The sequence below is a fragment of the Podarcis filfolensis genome (genome assembly GCF_964270895.1).
Source record: "Podarcis filfolensis genome assembly, chromosome: 2".
Classification (NCBI taxonomy): Eukaryota; Metazoa; Chordata; class Lepidosauria; order Squamata; family Lacertidae; genus Podarcis; species Podarcis filfolensis.
This window is the reverse complement of record NC_139605.1, coordinates 117,916,087-117,934,141: the sequence shown is the minus strand read 5'-3', so window position 1 is coordinate 117,934,141 and position 18,055 is coordinate 117,916,087. Positions and strand designations below refer to the sequence as shown.

The 18,055-nt window shown below is 43.8% G+C and overlaps 1 protein-coding gene across 4 annotated transcripts in view; it reads right to left on the bottom strand.

The window, feature by feature from the left end:
- The window catches only part of SLC4A8 (solute carrier family 4 member 8), a 61,168-nt gene that overhangs the window by 18,876 nt on the left and 24,237 nt on the right, over positions 1-18,055 (bottom strand). For all 4 annotated transcript variants that reach the window (XR_014544574.1, XM_083599187.1, XM_083599189.1 and 1 more), the window contains exons 6-15: positions 17,480-17,665; positions 14,003-14,091; positions 12,473-12,630; positions 9,242-9,329; positions 8,723-8,869; positions 7,354-7,457; positions 6,473-6,647; positions 4,808-4,941; positions 3,721-3,966; positions 1,842-1,947 (exon numbers count right to left, since the gene is read on the bottom strand). Coding sequence is in view for 3 of the 4 variants with exons in the window: in XM_083599187.1 (XP_083455313.1) it covers positions 1,842-1,947; positions 3,721-3,966; positions 4,808-4,941; positions 6,473-6,647; positions 7,354-7,457; positions 8,723-8,869; positions 9,242-9,329; positions 12,473-12,630; positions 14,003-14,091; positions 17,480-17,665 (1,433 nt within the window). In the remaining variant the exon portion in view is untranslated. The remainder of the gene's footprint in view (positions 1-1,841; positions 1,948-3,720; positions 3,967-4,807; positions 4,942-6,472; positions 6,648-7,353; positions 7,458-8,722; positions 8,870-9,241; positions 9,330-12,472; positions 12,631-14,002; positions 14,092-17,479; positions 17,666-18,055) is intronic.

Genomic DNA, 18,055 nt, shown 5'->3' with positions numbered 1-18,055 from the left:
CATTAGACCAGCTCTGCTTTTGGAATTAAAAACTATTTTAAAGCAGATATCAGAATCTTTCATGAAAACTTTTGAAGGTATGGCTCCCAACTTGTGGAAACGTGAAATTCAGCTTGCTGCCACAAGCTTGGGACTCTCTGCCCCCTTTCTTGAGAGAGCTAAATAATGCTCCAAAGGCTGGGAGACGCTGAGATGCAATCTCAAGTGGTTGAGATCAACATCTATCAATCGAATAAATTTTATGCTTCTTTTATCCCATTGCACCCATCCCTGCCGAGATATCTGGCAGATTTACCAAATGTTAAAATGAGGATAGCCTTCACACAGGCAAGACTAAATGTCGTTCCATTAGCAGACTGGAATGGCCGACATAAAGGAGTTCCTAAGAAGGATAGAATTTGCGGCTGCAACTCTGTATCAATAGAAGGCATCGCTATGCCCATTGCCAAGATCGCAGAAGGGAAGGTCGTCTCTTTCAAAGACCTGTTTTTTGCTGTCAGGTGTTGAGAGATATACAGTGGTACCTCATCTTAAGTACTTAATTCGTTCCGGAGGTCCGTTCTTAACCTGAAACTGTTCTTAACCTGAAGCACCACTTTAGCTAATGGGGCCTCCCACTGCTGCTGCACGATTTCTGTTCTCATCCTGTAGCAAAGTTCTTAACCCGAGGTAATATTTCTGGGTTAGCGGAGTCTGTAACCTGAAGCGTATGTAACCTGAAGCGTATATAACCCAAGGTACCACTGTATATCCTTTAGAACATTTAAATTTCTTGTTAAGGCTTTACAGATTTGTGTAACAAAACTTGAGGGGGGAACGGGAAGTGATTTATCCATTAGGGGCCAGGGAGTAGAAACGTATGCCATTATTAGTAGCAGTCCCTGTTGTTATTATTATTATTTTATGTGTGTGAAGGCTGCTTGCTAAACACAATAAACCAAACTGACTAACATAGGTTGGAAATTGTTGAAACAAATAAATAAAACAGTGGCTTAAACAAGGTTCAGACAGGTTCTGTCAGCAGTTCATCAAACTTAATTGGCTTGTCAGTAATATGTGAACAAAAAGCCAAAACCATTTTTTTCTCAAACAGTTCTTCTCCAGCAATGAATGAACATGCTTTTTATTTTTAAAATGCTATGTTTCCATATATATATTTTTTGCAAATACAGTGGTACCTCAGTTTAAGTCCTGTTTACAAACGATTCAGTTTACGAACTCCGCAAAACCAGAAGTAGTGTCCCAGTTTGCGAACTTTACCTCAGTCTAAGAACGGAATCTGAACGGTGGAAGGGCACTGGCGGTGGGAGGCCTCATTAGAGAAAGCGCACCATGGTTTAAGAATGGTTTTGGTTTAAGAACAGACTTCCGGAACGGATTAAGTTCGTAAACCGAGGTACCACTGTACATATTTCACTACAACAGTTCTGCTGCAACCCACTGAAAGCTAATGTAGTGCAGGCATCCCCTCCAGATGTTTTGGCCTACAACTCCCACGATCCCTAGCTAACAGGACCAGTGGTCAGGGATGATGGGAACTGTAGTCCAAAACATCTGGAGGGCCGAAGGTTGGGGAAGCCTGATGTAGTGCATTAGTGGGAGTGTCAGACAAGGATCAGAGAAGCCTAATTTCAAATCAGCACAAAGCCATGAAGTTCCTTGGAAAAGGCAGGATCATAGTAATTGTAGACAAGAATTTTAAGGGTACACATGTAAAAAAGAAAATGTGCTAATATTATTGGTTTAATAAATTGCTGATCTAAATAATTGGTAATGCTGTGCTATAGACATCAACCCATCTCCAATGGGGAGGTTTTTTTTTGCAAAGACCAGAGACTTACGGAGACTGTGAGATTAGCCCATGTGACAGCTGAAGGAATGATGTTGTTTTCTTTCCAGTACTTCAGGGTCTCATTGCTGGGATTTGCTGGGGCTGAACACCTGCAGCTGACAGGCAAAGGAAAGGGTTAATAAAGCACACTGAGAATGTCTCAAAAGACAGCCTTGTTTACATCCCAAAGCAAAATGGCATATCCATTTGGGATGGAGTGGGGGGAAACACAAAAACCATATTGTTCCATTTGTGGTAAGTACCTCCATTCGGAAAACATTTACTTGGGAATCATTCCCACAATTGAGACTTTGTTCTGCCCAAATCCTTCATGAGAGGAGAAACTCAACAGAGCTGCCTTTAACTACATGGTCTGAACTGGTGGCCCTGCCTTCCCTCTTCGACTTTACTTCCATGCCTGGATGGATCACGTGACCACTTTACACACCGGTAGTTCCTCATTACTACAGTCATACCTTGGGTTACACACGCTTCAGGTTGCGTTTTTTCAGGTTACGGACCGCCGAAACCCAGAAGTACCGGAACAGGTTACTTCCGGGTTTCGGCGGTCGCGCATGCGCAGAAGCGCTAAAATCGCACTTTGCGCATGTGCATAAGCACCGAATCGCAACCCGCGTGTCCACTGTACGAAGCTTCCGTTAGCTCCAGGCCATTGCTGGAGCGATATTCTAGTCTGCCTGGTCATGGCTACTGCCTATATGCAGCCAGAATCTGGAGCTGTCCATGGTCCTAATTCCCTGTCTGAACTGTAGTTTCACTTTCTTGATCCTCCCTGCAGACTCCACCTGCAACAGAAGTTCTGGCAGGTATAGCAATCAGTAAATAAATGAGACACACAAGAACCCCCTTAAGAAATAGGTTGAGGAATGCACCCTATGCCACAGTATGGGTAGCACAATTCAAAGTGTTGGTGCTGACCTTTAAAGCCTTAAATGACCTCAAAGGCCCAGTAGACCTGAAGGAGTGTCTCCACCCCCATTGTTCAGCCTGGACACTGAGGTCCAGCGCCAAGGGCCTTCTGGCAGTTCCCTCACTGTGAGAAGTGAGTTTACAGGGAACCAGGCAGAGGGCCTTCTCGGTAGTGGTACCCGCCCTGTGGAACGCCCTCCCATCAGTTGTCAAGGAAATAATTAACTATACAACTGTTAGAAGACATCTGAAGGCAGCCCTGTATCAGAAAGTTTTTAATGTTTGATGTTTTATTATGTTTTTATATTTGTTGGAAGCAGCACAGAATGGCTGGGGCAACCCAGCTAGATGGGCGGGTATGAAAATAACAAGAAGAAGAAGAAGAAGAAGAAGAAGAAGAAGAAGAAGAAGAAGAAGAAGAAGCTGCAGCAGACTCCACCTGGAACAGATGTGCTGGCAGATATAGCAACCATTAAATAAACAGCATACACAACAACCCCCTTGAGAAATAGGTCAAGGAATGCACCCTATGCTACAGTATGGGCCATGGCTAATAAGTGCCCAAAAGGCTTATAAATTAACCTTTATAAATTGAAAATGCCAATATCCATACCAGAGAGAGAAAGTGTGGGTCTGTGTATATGTGTAACTGTACAGCATAAAAATCCTTTGAATGACCTCTGTTATCTTCTTTACTAAATGAGCTCCATCCAACTAAAATTATTTCCTCCACTGCCTCCAATATATGAATGGGCTGATATACCTAGATGTATTTTTATTATAGCGTGTTCATTTCAGTGAATCTATCATGCACTAGCACTTGCTTAACCATTGCTGGGGCAATTCCTTTGCTTCCCAGTTCTGTGCAGCAGACATTCTCAGAGCACTCAGTGAATTCAAACAAACCGAAAGAAAAATCAATAGGCTACATTTAAACAAGAAGAGCAACAGCAACTCACTAATACAAGCTCAGTTGATCAAGATCAGTGTGCATATGAAATGGGTAGGTTCTCCCCAACTTAATCAGTTTCTCTAGAGACTCATAGATGAAAATGATGCAGATCAAAGAGGCAAACGCTTCTTCTGTAAAGCGAGTTATGTGGCACACAAGGCAGCTGGCATCAGTTGCTACAAGGAGGACGCACATGAATGTAGTCCACAGGCCAATGCAAGTTCGTAGAGAGAGATAATTTAGGTCATAGTCTCTGCAAAAAAGAAGAAGAAGACCAATTTAGACTCTCTCCATTGCAGAACGTATTTAATTCAAACCCATAATCAGAACAGAAAAAAGCTGCAATGCAATATAGAGTTAAGTAAATGATCCTAAAATGCTATTGACTCTGTTTTGCTTTGTGGCCAAACTCTACCATCCTTAAACGGTAAAGGTAAAGGATCCCTGGACGGTTAAGTCCAGTTGAATTCAACTACTGATTACACACAGTCATAAATATTATCTCCAGCCACAATGAACCCTTTTAATCACAGATGACATCGCTTTATCTTCTGCCACTTTTTTAAAGTTTAGAGGCCCAACGCCATGTGGGTAGGGCTCTCCCCATGTGTCTTTTCCACTGGATGTGGACCACATTGTATGATGAAGGACTGGAAAGAAATTAATTTAATTAAATAATTGAACTTCCAATGTTCAGAATCTTGGTTGATGGCATTCAACCATTTCTGTGAGAGTAAAGAGGAGGGGGGCATTGTCCCTCTCCAGTTATTTTTATTATTTTTATTTTATTAAATTCATTCACAGATATCAGGGCAACTCACAACATAAAACTTAGGGAACAACATAGCAAATCATGAGAAGCAAAATCATGGCAGGTTGCCATTTTCCATTTCCCACATCACTTGCCCCCCTGGCTTGCTATGCATCATGATTAGCCCCAGATCACACCAAAGCAGGGAAGTGGGGTAAGGGGAGAAACATTAGGTTCATTCACCAGACCAACCGACCACCCTCTCTCTGTCTCTGTCTCTCTTCCACGTCCTTTTGTCAAACTATAAAAATTGTTTGCCCCTTAAGAGAGCACACAGCCTTACTTGCAGAATTTGAATAAAATCTTCTCGAAGACCAGTACCGGCCCAGTACTTCCCAAGATGGTGAGAGGCTGACCAGCAAAGAGGGAATACACCACCCCGGTCATTGAGGCTCCAAGCAAGGATTCTATTGCACTCTGCAGGTATGAACAGGTAAAAACAGAAGGGTGGCCATGTTGAGTTAGACTATTGGTCCATTCAGCTCACCTGACTAACTCCAGATTCTACAGCGGAGGCGAAGTTAGAACTTTCAGAGATTCTGATACCTATAGAACAGCCTCCATGTTTTGCCTTCTTCGACATTCTCTTAGCAATGATTGTTTGATTGTCTCATCACCACCACATATTTCTTTTAGCAGAGTTTGTGGTGAGTGGGGGAGTTGCAGCAGTATAAAGAAAAATCACCCTTTCCCTACAAATAGGCTAACTGTGTGGAGATAGATAGCTCAGGAAGCAATTTCAAATGGCACCAGTTTTCAGGTTCAATAGCCCTCAGCCTCTGCTTTCTGCAGTGGCAGGTTATTTCTCACACTCCTTATTATTATGGATCAACTTACTCCCGAATAGCTGTCACCCTTTAATTTATATTCAGACTCATGAATGTCCTTTAAGTATTGCATTCTGTCTATAAGTCTAGTAAATCAATTAAAAAGGAAGTCCAACCACTGAGCATTTTCTGACTGAAAAGTGTTCAGAGGCCATCTGTCAAGGTGAGGAATCCTAAGTACCGTATTTTTTGCTCCATAGGGCGCACCAGACTATAGGGTGTGCCTAGTTTTTAGGGGGGGAATAAAGGGGGGGAAATTATTCCCCCCCCCCAGCCCCAAATAGCAAAGGAGCCAAGACCGCAAGCGGGATGGATCCCGCTCGCTGTCTTGGCTTCATTTTTAGCAGCGGGGCTGGGGCGGGGGAAGCCTGAGCTTCCCCCGACCCCAGCCCCCAGAACAATCCGGGAGCGGCGGCAAGGTTGTGTGCATCCTTGTTGCTGCTCCCAGAGCTTGCGGGGTTGGGTGCGTGCTCCGAAGGCTTGAGGGTAGCTGCCTGAAGACCGGGGAGTGCAGCGGGAGTTGGCGCTGCGCTCCCCGGGCTTCAGGCTGCAGGCTGCTATCCACAAGCCTTCGGAGCATGGGGGGAACTCCTGCTGTGCTCCGAAGGCTTGCGGATAGCAGCCTGAAGCCTGGAGAGTGAAAGCAACGCGAAGGCTCCGGAGCACGGAGGGAGAGCTCCCTCTGCGTTTTGGAGGCTTCCCGTTGCTATCACTGAAGCCAAGGAGCCTGCATTCACTCCATAGGACGCACACACATTTCCCCTTCATTTTGGGAGGGGAAAAAGTGCATCCTATAGAGCGAAAAATACGGTACATACCCTCACCCTCTGTTCTAAAAGAGATTATGGAGAATGTGTCTTCTATAACAAATGAACATCTGAAGGCCACATTCTCCTGGGGGTTTAAAATTCCATAACTTCAGAGATGTGTCACTGGCCACACAAATTGAGTGATGAAGTCTGTCACAGTGAGATAAAAACATTGGCTCTATATTAATGCTGAATAGCACACAAACCTGAAATGTAGAAGAGCAGCAGTTAAGTTAAATGCTTGCTGCTTTTTTGCAATGCTACCTAGGAATTATTCATAACACATGAAAGGAGAGGGGGGAACTTTCTTACTATTTCTCCCTCTGTTGCTTCTCCAAGCAACCCCCCAAAGGTGATCACAGGAGACATGCAGGCACAGTACAGGAAGAGGAAGGAAGCTAAGCACTGCAAACTCATAGCATCTTTATAGTCGCTCCAGTACCAAGGAACCTTCCGTTTCACATCCAAGATCAAGCCACCAAAGAGCCTGCAAAGAAAATACAGGGAGATCAACAAGAAAAAGGTGGGCAGACACATCATTTGATTTCCACAGGGGAGTTAACAAAAGAGGGACAGAGGCATAGTTGAAAGTAGTATGATTGTAGTGTTAGTCGTGCTCATCCAATTATCATGTCAGGTTCTGCAGAAATCTTATTTCACCCCAAATGAGTGTGGGGTGAAAGGTGTGGGTGTGGGTGTGTTTTCACACACATGCAGATAGTGGAGGATGATATCTTCATCACACCACCTTAATCCTCTATAAAATTGTTGTCTATTGGCAACCAGATGACCAATTCACAAAACGAGGGCCTGAATTGTGGCTAATTTGGGCATTACTTATAAATGGGCATCTGCACTTGCTAGAATCATTTGGACTTCTGAATCTCCACTATAAAAAAGTAATGAGGTTTACTGCTGGGTCACTTAATACTTCTAACTAGCCTTCTGACTAGGGCCCTTCATGCTATGAAAGCCACCTGGACCAATGTTTCAAAAACAGAAGTTGTACTTGTGCATCACCAACTTGTGTGGCAGTGAAGGTCATACTTCATGTGAAGAATTGTGGTTTATTTTGTCTGCCTTGAATCTACTGCCAGTTTTGTTGGATGACCATAAACACTCTGCAAGCTCTAGTGCTATGGAAGAGGGAAGGTGGCCTTTAGCAGAAACCATTTGAGGCACCTAGAACGTACCTTCCCGTTCGCTTAAGTTCTGGCCCACCATGGTCATCTTCTGCGTCCTCTTGGCTAATGCTTCCATTAGGGGCTCCTGATGTTCCCTGTAACTTTCTCTTTTCCTAATAAAGTGGGAACATTATGAACAATCCCATTAATTTCTATCCAAGGAATCAAGGAATAGTTCATTAACTGAGTGAAAGTAACTGGAGCCAATCCAGACATGAAAACAGCATTTGGGCTTGAATGGAACTAAGAAAGTGAAAATAAGGAAAGAAAGAAGCAATAGACAGTGGATTGAGTCAATCAGTATAATGCCTATGAAGGCATGCTATATTTATGGCAGGCTGTCCTCTGTCCTGACACTGAAGCAATCACCCAATGGGTTCATTATCTTTGTGCATAATTTCTGTAGGGTGGGAATCAAGGTGCTTTGAGATGGAATTTGAAAGAAGGAAATGAGATGGGGTTCTAGGCAAAAGATCAGCAAGGGAGAACGATTGAAATCATCGAAAGATATATTTGGGTGATGGAGTCGCAAATTTGCAACAAAAGACTACAAACGTGAGCCAAGTCGGCCACATTCTTCCACCATAATATGTGAACGCTCCAACTCAACTCCGTGTATTCTGGTCTGACAAGTGCATTAGCAGTCTAGACCAGGCTTCCTCAACCTCGGCCCTCCAGATGTTTTTGGCCTACAACTCCCATGATCCCTAGCTAGCAGGAGCAGTGGTCAGGGATGCTGGGAATTGTAGTCTCAAAACAACTGGAGGGCCGATGTTGAGGAAACCTGGTCTAGACAGTCAGGGAAGAAGAAGAAGAAGAAGAAGAAGAAGAAGAAGAAGAAGAAGAAGAAGAAGAAGAAGATGATTACTGAGCCTCTAACAGGCTACATGGCTGGTGAGCTGCATTCAGCTTGGCAGGTCACCGATAGTACAACTCCTTCCAGACAAAAGGGTTAGACAAAGCCAGATGCTCTCAATTATTTCAGTTCATGGTGGACAGGAAAAAAGCCCCATCCATACTAGTTCCATTTTATTTCAGCCTGCAGCAGGTCATTTGTTTCCATTGGACAAACTCTCAAAAAGTGATGTTTACAACAAAGGTACCAAAAGCCAAATCCTGTACATCATGTGCAATAGCATATGAGAGACAACATGGGCCTTTCCCCTATAGTTCAATGTTCCAAAAAGGCTGAACAGACTCTCCTTCAGGGCCTTGGTGTGGACAAACAGGTGGAAAGCCTTAAAATGTAACATGGTTTTGATTACACTATTAACGCTGTCCACCTAATCAAGGGACCAACCTACGGAGTCCAAGGGCATCACTTCCAAAAACACAGCCATCATGTTCTAGTGTACTGGAGAAGAAAGTCATTATTTACCTGGGAAGGGAGATTTTTTGGTGGCTCAATTCTAATTGATGGATCCCATTCTCCAGGTGGTAGCACCGTCGCCTGATCTAGAAATTCATCAATCCCAGCTAAAAGGTCGTTACGGTTCCTAGCTTTATAAGCAACATCATGGAAAATCTGTAGGCAGGAGATCACGACAAAGCCATCAGTCTGTTACATTACATACAACAACAACAAAGCCATATGAAATTTGCATGATGTTTTGCCAGATAAATAATTTGCAATCTCAGCTATTGGTTTGTTTGTCCTGAAAAATAGGTAACAAGGTATTCTAATGTATAATGTTAATGTATCTGCTTCTTTATTGTTTTAAAAATTGAATTTCACAAAATGGGTAGCAGCCTGAGCAAAATGTCTCATATTTCTAGCAACAGTTTTGCATTCCTATTCTCTTATCATTGTGTCATTCTTCCTGAAGCTCGAATTATGGCAGAAAGGCAAAGCAATGCAAACAAAAGGAGTGAAAATATATATTGTATTTTACTGTACCTCATCAGTCATGAGGGTAGCCATTGACCTTCCAATCTCATGATACTGTTGTCCTTTCCCTAATGGACCCAGCAAGATAAACATGAACCTAGGGAGAGGGGGGGGAAATGGGGCAGACGTTTTTTAAGGCTTTGAGAAGTTAACATTCCTTTAAGGCAGGCATCCCCAAACTCGGCCCTCCAGATGTTTTGGGACTACAATTCCCATCATCCCTGACCACTAGTCCTGTTAGCTAGGGATGATGGGAATTGTAGTCCCAAAACAGCTGGAGGACCAAGTTTGGGGATGCCTGCTTTAAGCCAAGTATCAACATGTAACATTTCACAAGTATGGGAAGAGAAACTGGGCTCAGATGAAGCCTGTCTTCCATGACCTCCCAACCACCTACATCCATGATGCTGTGATGCAGTTTAATGTAGGGTTACCAGACGTCCCCGGTTCCCAGGGACAGTCCCCGGATTTGCAAATCCGTCCCCGGACAAATTCTGTCCCCAGAATATCCCCAGATTTGCAAATCTGTCCCCGGGAAACGTGGCAGTGGCAGCCTCAGCAGCTCGGAGCCAGCCTGGTAGCACAGTTGGCTCTGGCTGGCTTCGGGAGCTGCTCGCTGCCGCCGCCACTGCCGAAGGGGAACCAGGGGTGTCCAGTGGTGCAGATCTCCTGCCCCCTTCCCCCTTTGTTTTGACAGATTCAGGAGGTTCAGGAGTCATGGGCGGGCGATGCACCATTGCCCATTTTAAAAAAAAACTCTGCGCATTTATGTTTCACAGGGTGCAAAAGAAGGGCTTTGCACCTTTATACAATATGCATGTATGCTTGGGCCCAGGGTCTTTTGCCTCACCATCCCCACAACTGACTCCCTGTTGCTACCATAGATTCCGGCATATTAGGCGACTGGGCATATTAGACAACCCCCAACTTTTCCTATAAAAATATAGAGTTTGGGATATACTCGCCATATAAGACTACCCCCGCCTGCAGCCAACTAGCAGCAGCCTGAGGCGAGGCGAGCGAGCCCCGATCGGCCATCCAGCAAAGCAGCAGGCTATGCTTACTGGCTGGTAGTTCTGGCAGTTATGCCCAGCTCCTTGGAGCCCCGGCTGAAGCCACACTCCACCTCGCCGCGGGAAGGGGAGGCTACAGTTGCTGCTGCTTCAGGATAGCTGCCTGCTATCCGGCAGTCCCCATGGTGGCAGGATGGGCAAGTGAGCGAGAGGGCAAGGGCTTGGAACGGGGTGGGTGGGAAGAGTCGCCGCCGGTTCTTCTCTCCACCCCGCAGCCACTGCCTGGCTGCCTCCCGCGCAGCCGTCGCCACCTGCCACAACCATACCCGGCGTATAAGGCGACCCCCGACTTTGGAGAAGATTTTCTGGGGTTCAAAAGTCACCTTATACGTTGGAATCTACAGTACTCAGCTTAAAAAAAAAAGTGTCCCCGGATTCATTGGAAAAAATCTGGTAACCGTAGTTTAATGATCACAGTGAGGAGAGGATTGGGATCCCAGATATACACTGTCAGAGTCAAGTTCCCTCTCCAACCCATTGGGGCACCAAGCTGAAATGTCAGGCTCACTTTCCTCCCAGCCCCAGCCAACTGGGGCTAGCTCATGCTTGCAGGCTTCCTTTGGCCCTCATTCATTTTGGGGAAGTTGGGGTGGGAGGTGACATCAACCTCTCTTCCAATTCAGGCATTGCACCTTCTTCCTGTCCTGTGACAACAAGGGTTTCAATGGCAGCAGCATGAAACATATCAAGTGGGAACAGAAGGGAAGGAACATTCTGGATTTCCCTACTCACTAAGCTAAAGGTAAAGGTAAAGGGTAAAGGGACCCCTGACCGTTAGGTCCAGTCGTGACCGACTCTGGGGTTGCGGCGCTCATCTCGCTTTATTGGTCGAGGGAGCCAGCGTACAACTTCCCGGTCATGTGGCCAGCATGACTAAGCCGCTTCTGGCGAGCCAGAGCAGCACACGGAAACGCCGTTTACCTTCCTGCTGGAGCAGTACCTATTTATCTACTTGCACTTTGATGTGCTTTCGAACTGCTAGGTTGGCAAGAGCAGGGACTGAGCAACGGGACCTCACCCTGTCGCGGGGATTCGAACTGCTGACCTTCTGATTGGCAAGTCCTAGGCTCTGTGATTTAACCCACAGCGCCACCCATGCTGTTCCTAATTAATCTGGGTCAGTTCCCCAGAGGAAGACCATCTCCACACTTTATGCAGCAAATGTTATATCCTGGAGTAAATATAAAGCATCAATATACATCTTCAATCTCCCAAGCACAAGCACACAAGACCTCTTGTTTCCGAATATATCATAACAGTACAAAACATAAATGCTTGCTTTATATAGGTTTTCTGCTTTGTAGAAATGCTTGCTTTCTACTCTCTCTTTTTTTTTTGAGGTTTTACTCAATCAGCAAGTTTCTATTATCCTAATTTGAAGAAAAGCAGAGGGGAAATGATTGGCAATTTTGGCTCAAAGTGTGGAAAGGCAGGTATCATTTAGGAAACTTGGTCAGTCCCTCAATCAGAAGTTTGGAACCTTTCCCTAATAATAAAGGGGTTATTAATATCAATGCCTGCCCTCAAATATCAGTCTGCTTCCCCCCCCCCCGTCATAGACAAATAATAATTAAGCACAAAATTCCAAATTCTGCAAAAATAAAAATGCAAATGACAGCTGGGCAAATTACAGGCATGCATACAAGTTCTCATTATCACAAATTGTTGTTGTTGTTGTTGTTGTTAAGCCTACAACACCAACAAAACATAGTGATGTATGGAAGTGAGAGCTGGACCATAAAGAAGGCTGATCACCGAAGAATTGATGCTTTTGAATTATGGTGCTGGAGGAGACTCTTGAGAGTCCCAAGGACTGCAAGAAGATCAAAGCTATCCATTCTGAAGGAAATCAGCCCTGAGTGCTCACTGGAAGGACAGATCGTGAAGCTGAGGCTCCAATACTTTGGCCACTTCATGAGAAGAGAAGACACCCTGGAAAAGACCCGGATGTTTGGAAAGATTGAGGGCACAAGGAGAAGGGGACGACAGAGGACGAGATGCCTGGACAGTGTTCTCGAAGCTACCAGCATGGGTTTGACCAGACTGCGGGAAGCAGTGGAAGACAGGAGGGCCTGGCATGCGCTGGTCTAGGGGGTCACGAAGAATCGGACACGACTAAATGACTAAACAACAACACCAACAAAACAACAGTAACAACAACTCTTACCTGGTAGGAAGAGGAATTTCAGTCATGCCTGGGAGAAGAACGGCTGGTGATAAGCGCACAAAGGCAATAACCGGTCGAGAAAGAAAATCCAGCTCTCCCACGAGAACATTTGAGGCTTCTGCTCCAGTGGGAATCTTCTTCATAAAATGAAGCTCTGCCTAATTCCAAAGAACAGGGCATAATTTCTAGGGCTGAGATACAATTTGACCAGCATTTTCACCCACCCAGACAAGGCACTCCTCCTTTTCATGCAAAACAAACCCCTGTGTTGCAATAAGAACCAAACACAACAATACAAACACAACATGCAGGCTAATAGTTAGTAGAGAATATATAACAGAATAATGATATCATTCAAATTATAGGAATAACAGAAGACGTCTCAAAAGTTTCAAAAGTAAAGTCTATCAATATGTCTTCTGTTGAAACTTTTGAAAGACTATTGTGAGACTGTCCTTAGACATCTGTTTTGAACACACGGCTTGAAAGTCCTCACTACCACTCTGTTATATTGTATATATGAACTTTGATTGGCTAATTCCACCTTTTCATACATAATTTTGGGGATACTCCCTCTTCACTGACTTTGACTTTTTTCTTTTTTGCAGGGTAACAAGGGATCAGATAAGCCATCAAGACTTTACATCAAATGTATTCATTAAAAAACAAACAAACAATTGCACCTTCATAATAAGTATTCCTGTTACAGGAAACCAGAGATCTGCCTGCCTTTACCTAACTGACCATTCCACACTGGTCAATTGATCAAGAACAGCAAATTGAGAGGGCAGAGATATTTCTTGCAAGGAAAATCTGAGTCCACTTGTCATAGTAAAACAGGGGCAGAAAGGACAATTGCAGGGAAGAACTGGCAAGCAGTGAGGAATCATCAACCCTTCTCTCACCTACTGTCTCTCCCGTGAAAATGCCCACGCCATAAGTGTACGGCTGCGCATTCACCATACATTTAAAACACTATGGACCAGGACTATGTGTCAATAATCTAGCAAGAGACAGTCTATAATGGCCATCTGCTTCCAGGCAGCAATTTGCTTTTACAGCTCCACTCTACATACCTCTACAGCAGGCATGGCCAAACTTGGCCCTCCAGATGTTTTGGGACTACAACTCCTATCATCCCTAGCTAACAGGACCAGTGGTCAGGGATGATGGGAACTGTAGTCTCAAAACATCTGGAGGGCCAAGTTTGGCAATGCCTGCACTACAGCAATATACGGTATTGCTTTATTATATATAATACAAAATAAAAGTTCTACTATGATAAATAAAAAATATAAAAATCTGCTGTGTACTCTTTGAAACTGTTTTGCATATCCCTAGGGGTACAAGTTATCACACTGCTCTCTTAAAAAAAAAAAAGATTCTTCTGCAATCCAAACAACACAATTTTATTGTTTTAATTTTGAACTGAATCTTATTGGGGGATTCATGTATCTTATTAGCAACATAAGTAAACCAAGAGTCAAGCAACAGTGTTTAAGTTGAATAGACGAGCAAAGAAGATTGCACCTTAGTTAAGTCTGTTGGGGTGATATCATGGATTATTCCATTCTTAGCGTCCAAGCCTGGAGGAGGTGGGGCACTTGGTGAGCTCACTCCTAGGAAGAAATGAAGAGAAATAATTCTATTATTTTTTTTTTAATAGATTTTTATTGATTTTCCAACACATATTAAAAAACAATACAAGACAATACATAAACAAACAAACATATAAACACGTATAATTTCTTGACCTCTTTTTCTTAAACCTTGTTTCAATGACTTCCCCATACCTCCCTTTTCTGCATCCCTGTTTTAAATTTTTCCCAGCAACCCCAATTTCAATACTTGTAATACCATTTCTGATCTTTTTCCTCCTATCCAATTACTTATCGCTGCAATTCTGTTTTACATTACCCATGACATTTTAGCACTCATTAATTTTACAACAGTTCTTAAGGTAAACTTTAAATTTCTTCCAATCTTCTTCCACCGTCTCTCTCCCTTGATCACGGATTCTGCCGGTCATCTCGGCCAGTCCCATATAGTCAATCACCTTCGTCTGCCACTCTTCCAACGTGGGTAGTTCTTGTGTCTTCCAATACTTTGCTAAAAGAACTCTTGCTGCTGTTGTAGCATACATAAAAAACGTCCTATCTTTCCTTGACACCAATTGGCCCACCATGCCCAAGAGGAAGGCCTCTGGTTTCGAAGAGAAATAATTCTAAATGGAATTGCATGTTAATGGTTAGTTTCAGAATATCACCGTCTATAGATACATTTTCACCAAGTGCACATTTATATGCATGAAATCACACACACACACACACAATTTTCTCAGCACAAATTACATGAAGCATTTGTTTTCATCCACAAATCCAATTTTATGTGGATGGTGCTTCTTCATTAAGAGTATTGCTACTCCGGAAAAAATGAAGGGTATCTTTTTATATGATACAGTTGCAGCAAGAGTTCTTATTGCTGCAAAATGGAAGAGTGATGAAATCCCCTCTATTCATGAATAGACTCAAAAATTGACAGAATATGCGGAGTTAGATAGTCTATCAGAGAAAAAATAAAGAATAAACCAAAACAGGAATTTGTCTCAAAATGGGAAGTCTTTAAAGTATATTTGAAAAATAATTACAGCAGTTTAAACTCTGTCACAGCATTCAAATAATTTCAGTAGTAGGTTTAAGAAAGATGTGAGACCTAAGACAAATTAAGGATTAGTTAAATTATGATTAAAATGTGTATTGGCAACAAGTAATATATAATTGAAGTAAGGAATAGACGGGAGTTCGGGCCTATAGTTCAAAGACCAAATCTTGCTTTATGGTTTTGTAAATAATTTGTGTTCATTATTATTTTCATTTGTATTTTTGCTTTTCTTCCTTTTTTTTCTCAGTGTATCAACAAAAAAGGAATTAAAAAAATTAAATTTTAAAAAAGAGTACAGTAGTACCTCAGGTTAAGTACTTAATTCGTTCCGGAGGTCCATTCTTAACCTGAAACTGTTCTTAACCTGAAGCACCACTTTAGCTAATGGGGCCTCCTGCTGCTGCTGCACCACCGGAGCCCGATTTCTGTTCTCATCCTGAAGCAAAGTTCTTAACCTGAAGCACTATTTCTGGGTTAGCGGAGTCTGTAACCTGAGGCGTATGTAACCTGAAGCGTACGTAACCTGAGGTACCACCGTATTGCTACTGTAATTACAATTATTCTAAACCACCACCTTGATGCGATTTACCCACAAAGTAGATAAAAACAGTTAAAAACACAAGAACAGTAAACACAAAACCAAAACAAGACCAAAACTATAGCAAGTGGACACTTGTGGGAAAGACCCATTTATCCACTCGGGGTGGCAAAAATGTTTTCGTCTATTTCCATGAAGCACAGAACAGGGGCAGCCACACCAGAGTGGGCTTCTGAGGTCTCTGGCATTTGCAGGAGATGCTCTCCAGCAGACCACAGATATTGACTGGGTGCATAAGGCAAGTTACTGCCAACACCAGTTTGGACAACAATCCCACCAACCCAACGTACATAAGGAAACAAGTGCGCATAGCTCCTTCCTTGCCACTTTGTATGCTGTCCCCTTCTCTGCCTGAACACTTGGAACAGATCTTCTGATTTAATCCCGCTCTCATGCAAATCAGAAGGCTGATTTTCATTTACACAATTTGCACACAATATGCAGGATTACCGTATTTTTCTCTCCATAAGACGCACCTGACCATAAGACACACCTAGTTTTTAGAGGGGGAATGCAAGAAAAAAAAATCTTTAAAGGGAGCGCTGAGCAGAGCCTGTATGCATCCCAGGCTCTGCTCAGCGCTCCCTTTCACGAGCCGCGTGGAGCGTGTGCGCGGCGCTTGCGGGCCTTTTTCCGAGGAGGGAGAAGGGTAGCCCATCACTGACAGGCTGCCCTTCTCCCTCCTCGGGGAAAAGCCCCCAAGAGCTGCACACACGCTCCGCACAGCTCTTGGGGGCTTTTCCAGGAGGTGGGGGAAGGGACTGAGGGGCTAAGCCAGAAGCTAGAACAGCAAGAGGGAGCACCGCGCAGCGATCCCTCTCACTTTTCTGGCTTCTGGGATAGCCGCACAGCCTGCATTCACTCCATAAGACGCACACACCTTTCCCCTTACTTTTTAGGAGGGAAAAAGTGTGTCTTATAGAGCGAAAAATACGGTAGATCAGATGACCAGTCTCTGCATTTTCAAGCAACGACAGCAGAGGCAGCGCAGGAGAGTTGTATGCACTCACTTCTGCTCCATGTGCTAGGTTAAGTTGGGGACAGGGGGTGGTGAGTATTGCCCAAATGAGCCAATGACCTCCCTAGTGCCCTTTAATATTAGAACCCAGGTAGTGCTGGTGGGTAGGGACACGGGTAGCACTGTGGTGTAAACCACAGAGCCTAGGACTTGCCGATCAGAAGGTCGGCGGTTCAAATCCCCGCGATGGGGTGAGCTCCCGTTGCTCGGTCCCTGCTCCTGCCAACCTAGCAGTTTGAAAGCACGTCTAAGTGCAAGTAGATAAATAGGTACCGCTCCAGCGGGAAGGTAAATGCCGTAAATGTGCTGCACTGGTTTTGCCAGAAGCGGCTTAGTCATGGTGGCCACATGACCTGGAAAAACTGTCTGCAGACAAACACCAGCTCCCTCGGCCAGTAAAGCGGGATGAGCACTGCAACCCCAGAGTCGTTCGCAACTGGACTTAACTGTCAGGGGTCCTTTACCTTTTTAGTGCTGGAGGACAAATTAGCCAGAATAAGGGTCCCAGAGTAGCACCTGAAGGCAAACAAGCGCACCAACTTGCTAAAGCTAAGCAGGTCTATGTCGGGATACAAGACCTCCTGGGAACCATGTGTATGTTGCCCTGGACTCCATAACAGAACAAAGGTGGCACTGAGAAGACTGGTTGGATGCTAGGGAGGCATGATAGGAGATGCACAGGTTATTGTACCAATTCAACCAGACCGTACAGACCTCCAGGGACTCTCACCTGCTTTATCTGTCGAGGGAGGTTCAGTTTTTTTCTGGGAGACATCAGCTAAAGAGCGGACAATTGGGAGGATGTTTTTCTTCTTTCCATTCTGATGGTGATGACTCCTCAAAAGGGCTTCCCAGATTTTTTTACGGGTTTTCTTATCAATCTCCTCAGAAGGTTCATATTGATCCAGAACCATGTCTGAAAGGGAGAAACTCCAAGTCATTAAAATTTTTAGCACCATTCATTTATTGCAATTCATAAAATTCATAAACCACTTGATTGCTTTATATATATATACCGTATATATATATATATATATATATATATATATATATATATATATATATATATATAAAACCTCAAAGAAGTTCAACAAAGAAAATAAACAATAAAATTCACAGTGAAAACAGTTATAAACATCAATTGAAAACATTTTTTTTAATGGCAGTCAAATAAATACTGATTAAAGCATACATCAACATTGTCCAAGTCTGGGTAGGCTTGTCTAAAGAAAATGTTTTTTTAGCGGGTGCCCCAAAGAGTGCAGTGAAGGTGCTTGCCTAGTGTCAATAGGCAGGCAGTTTCAAA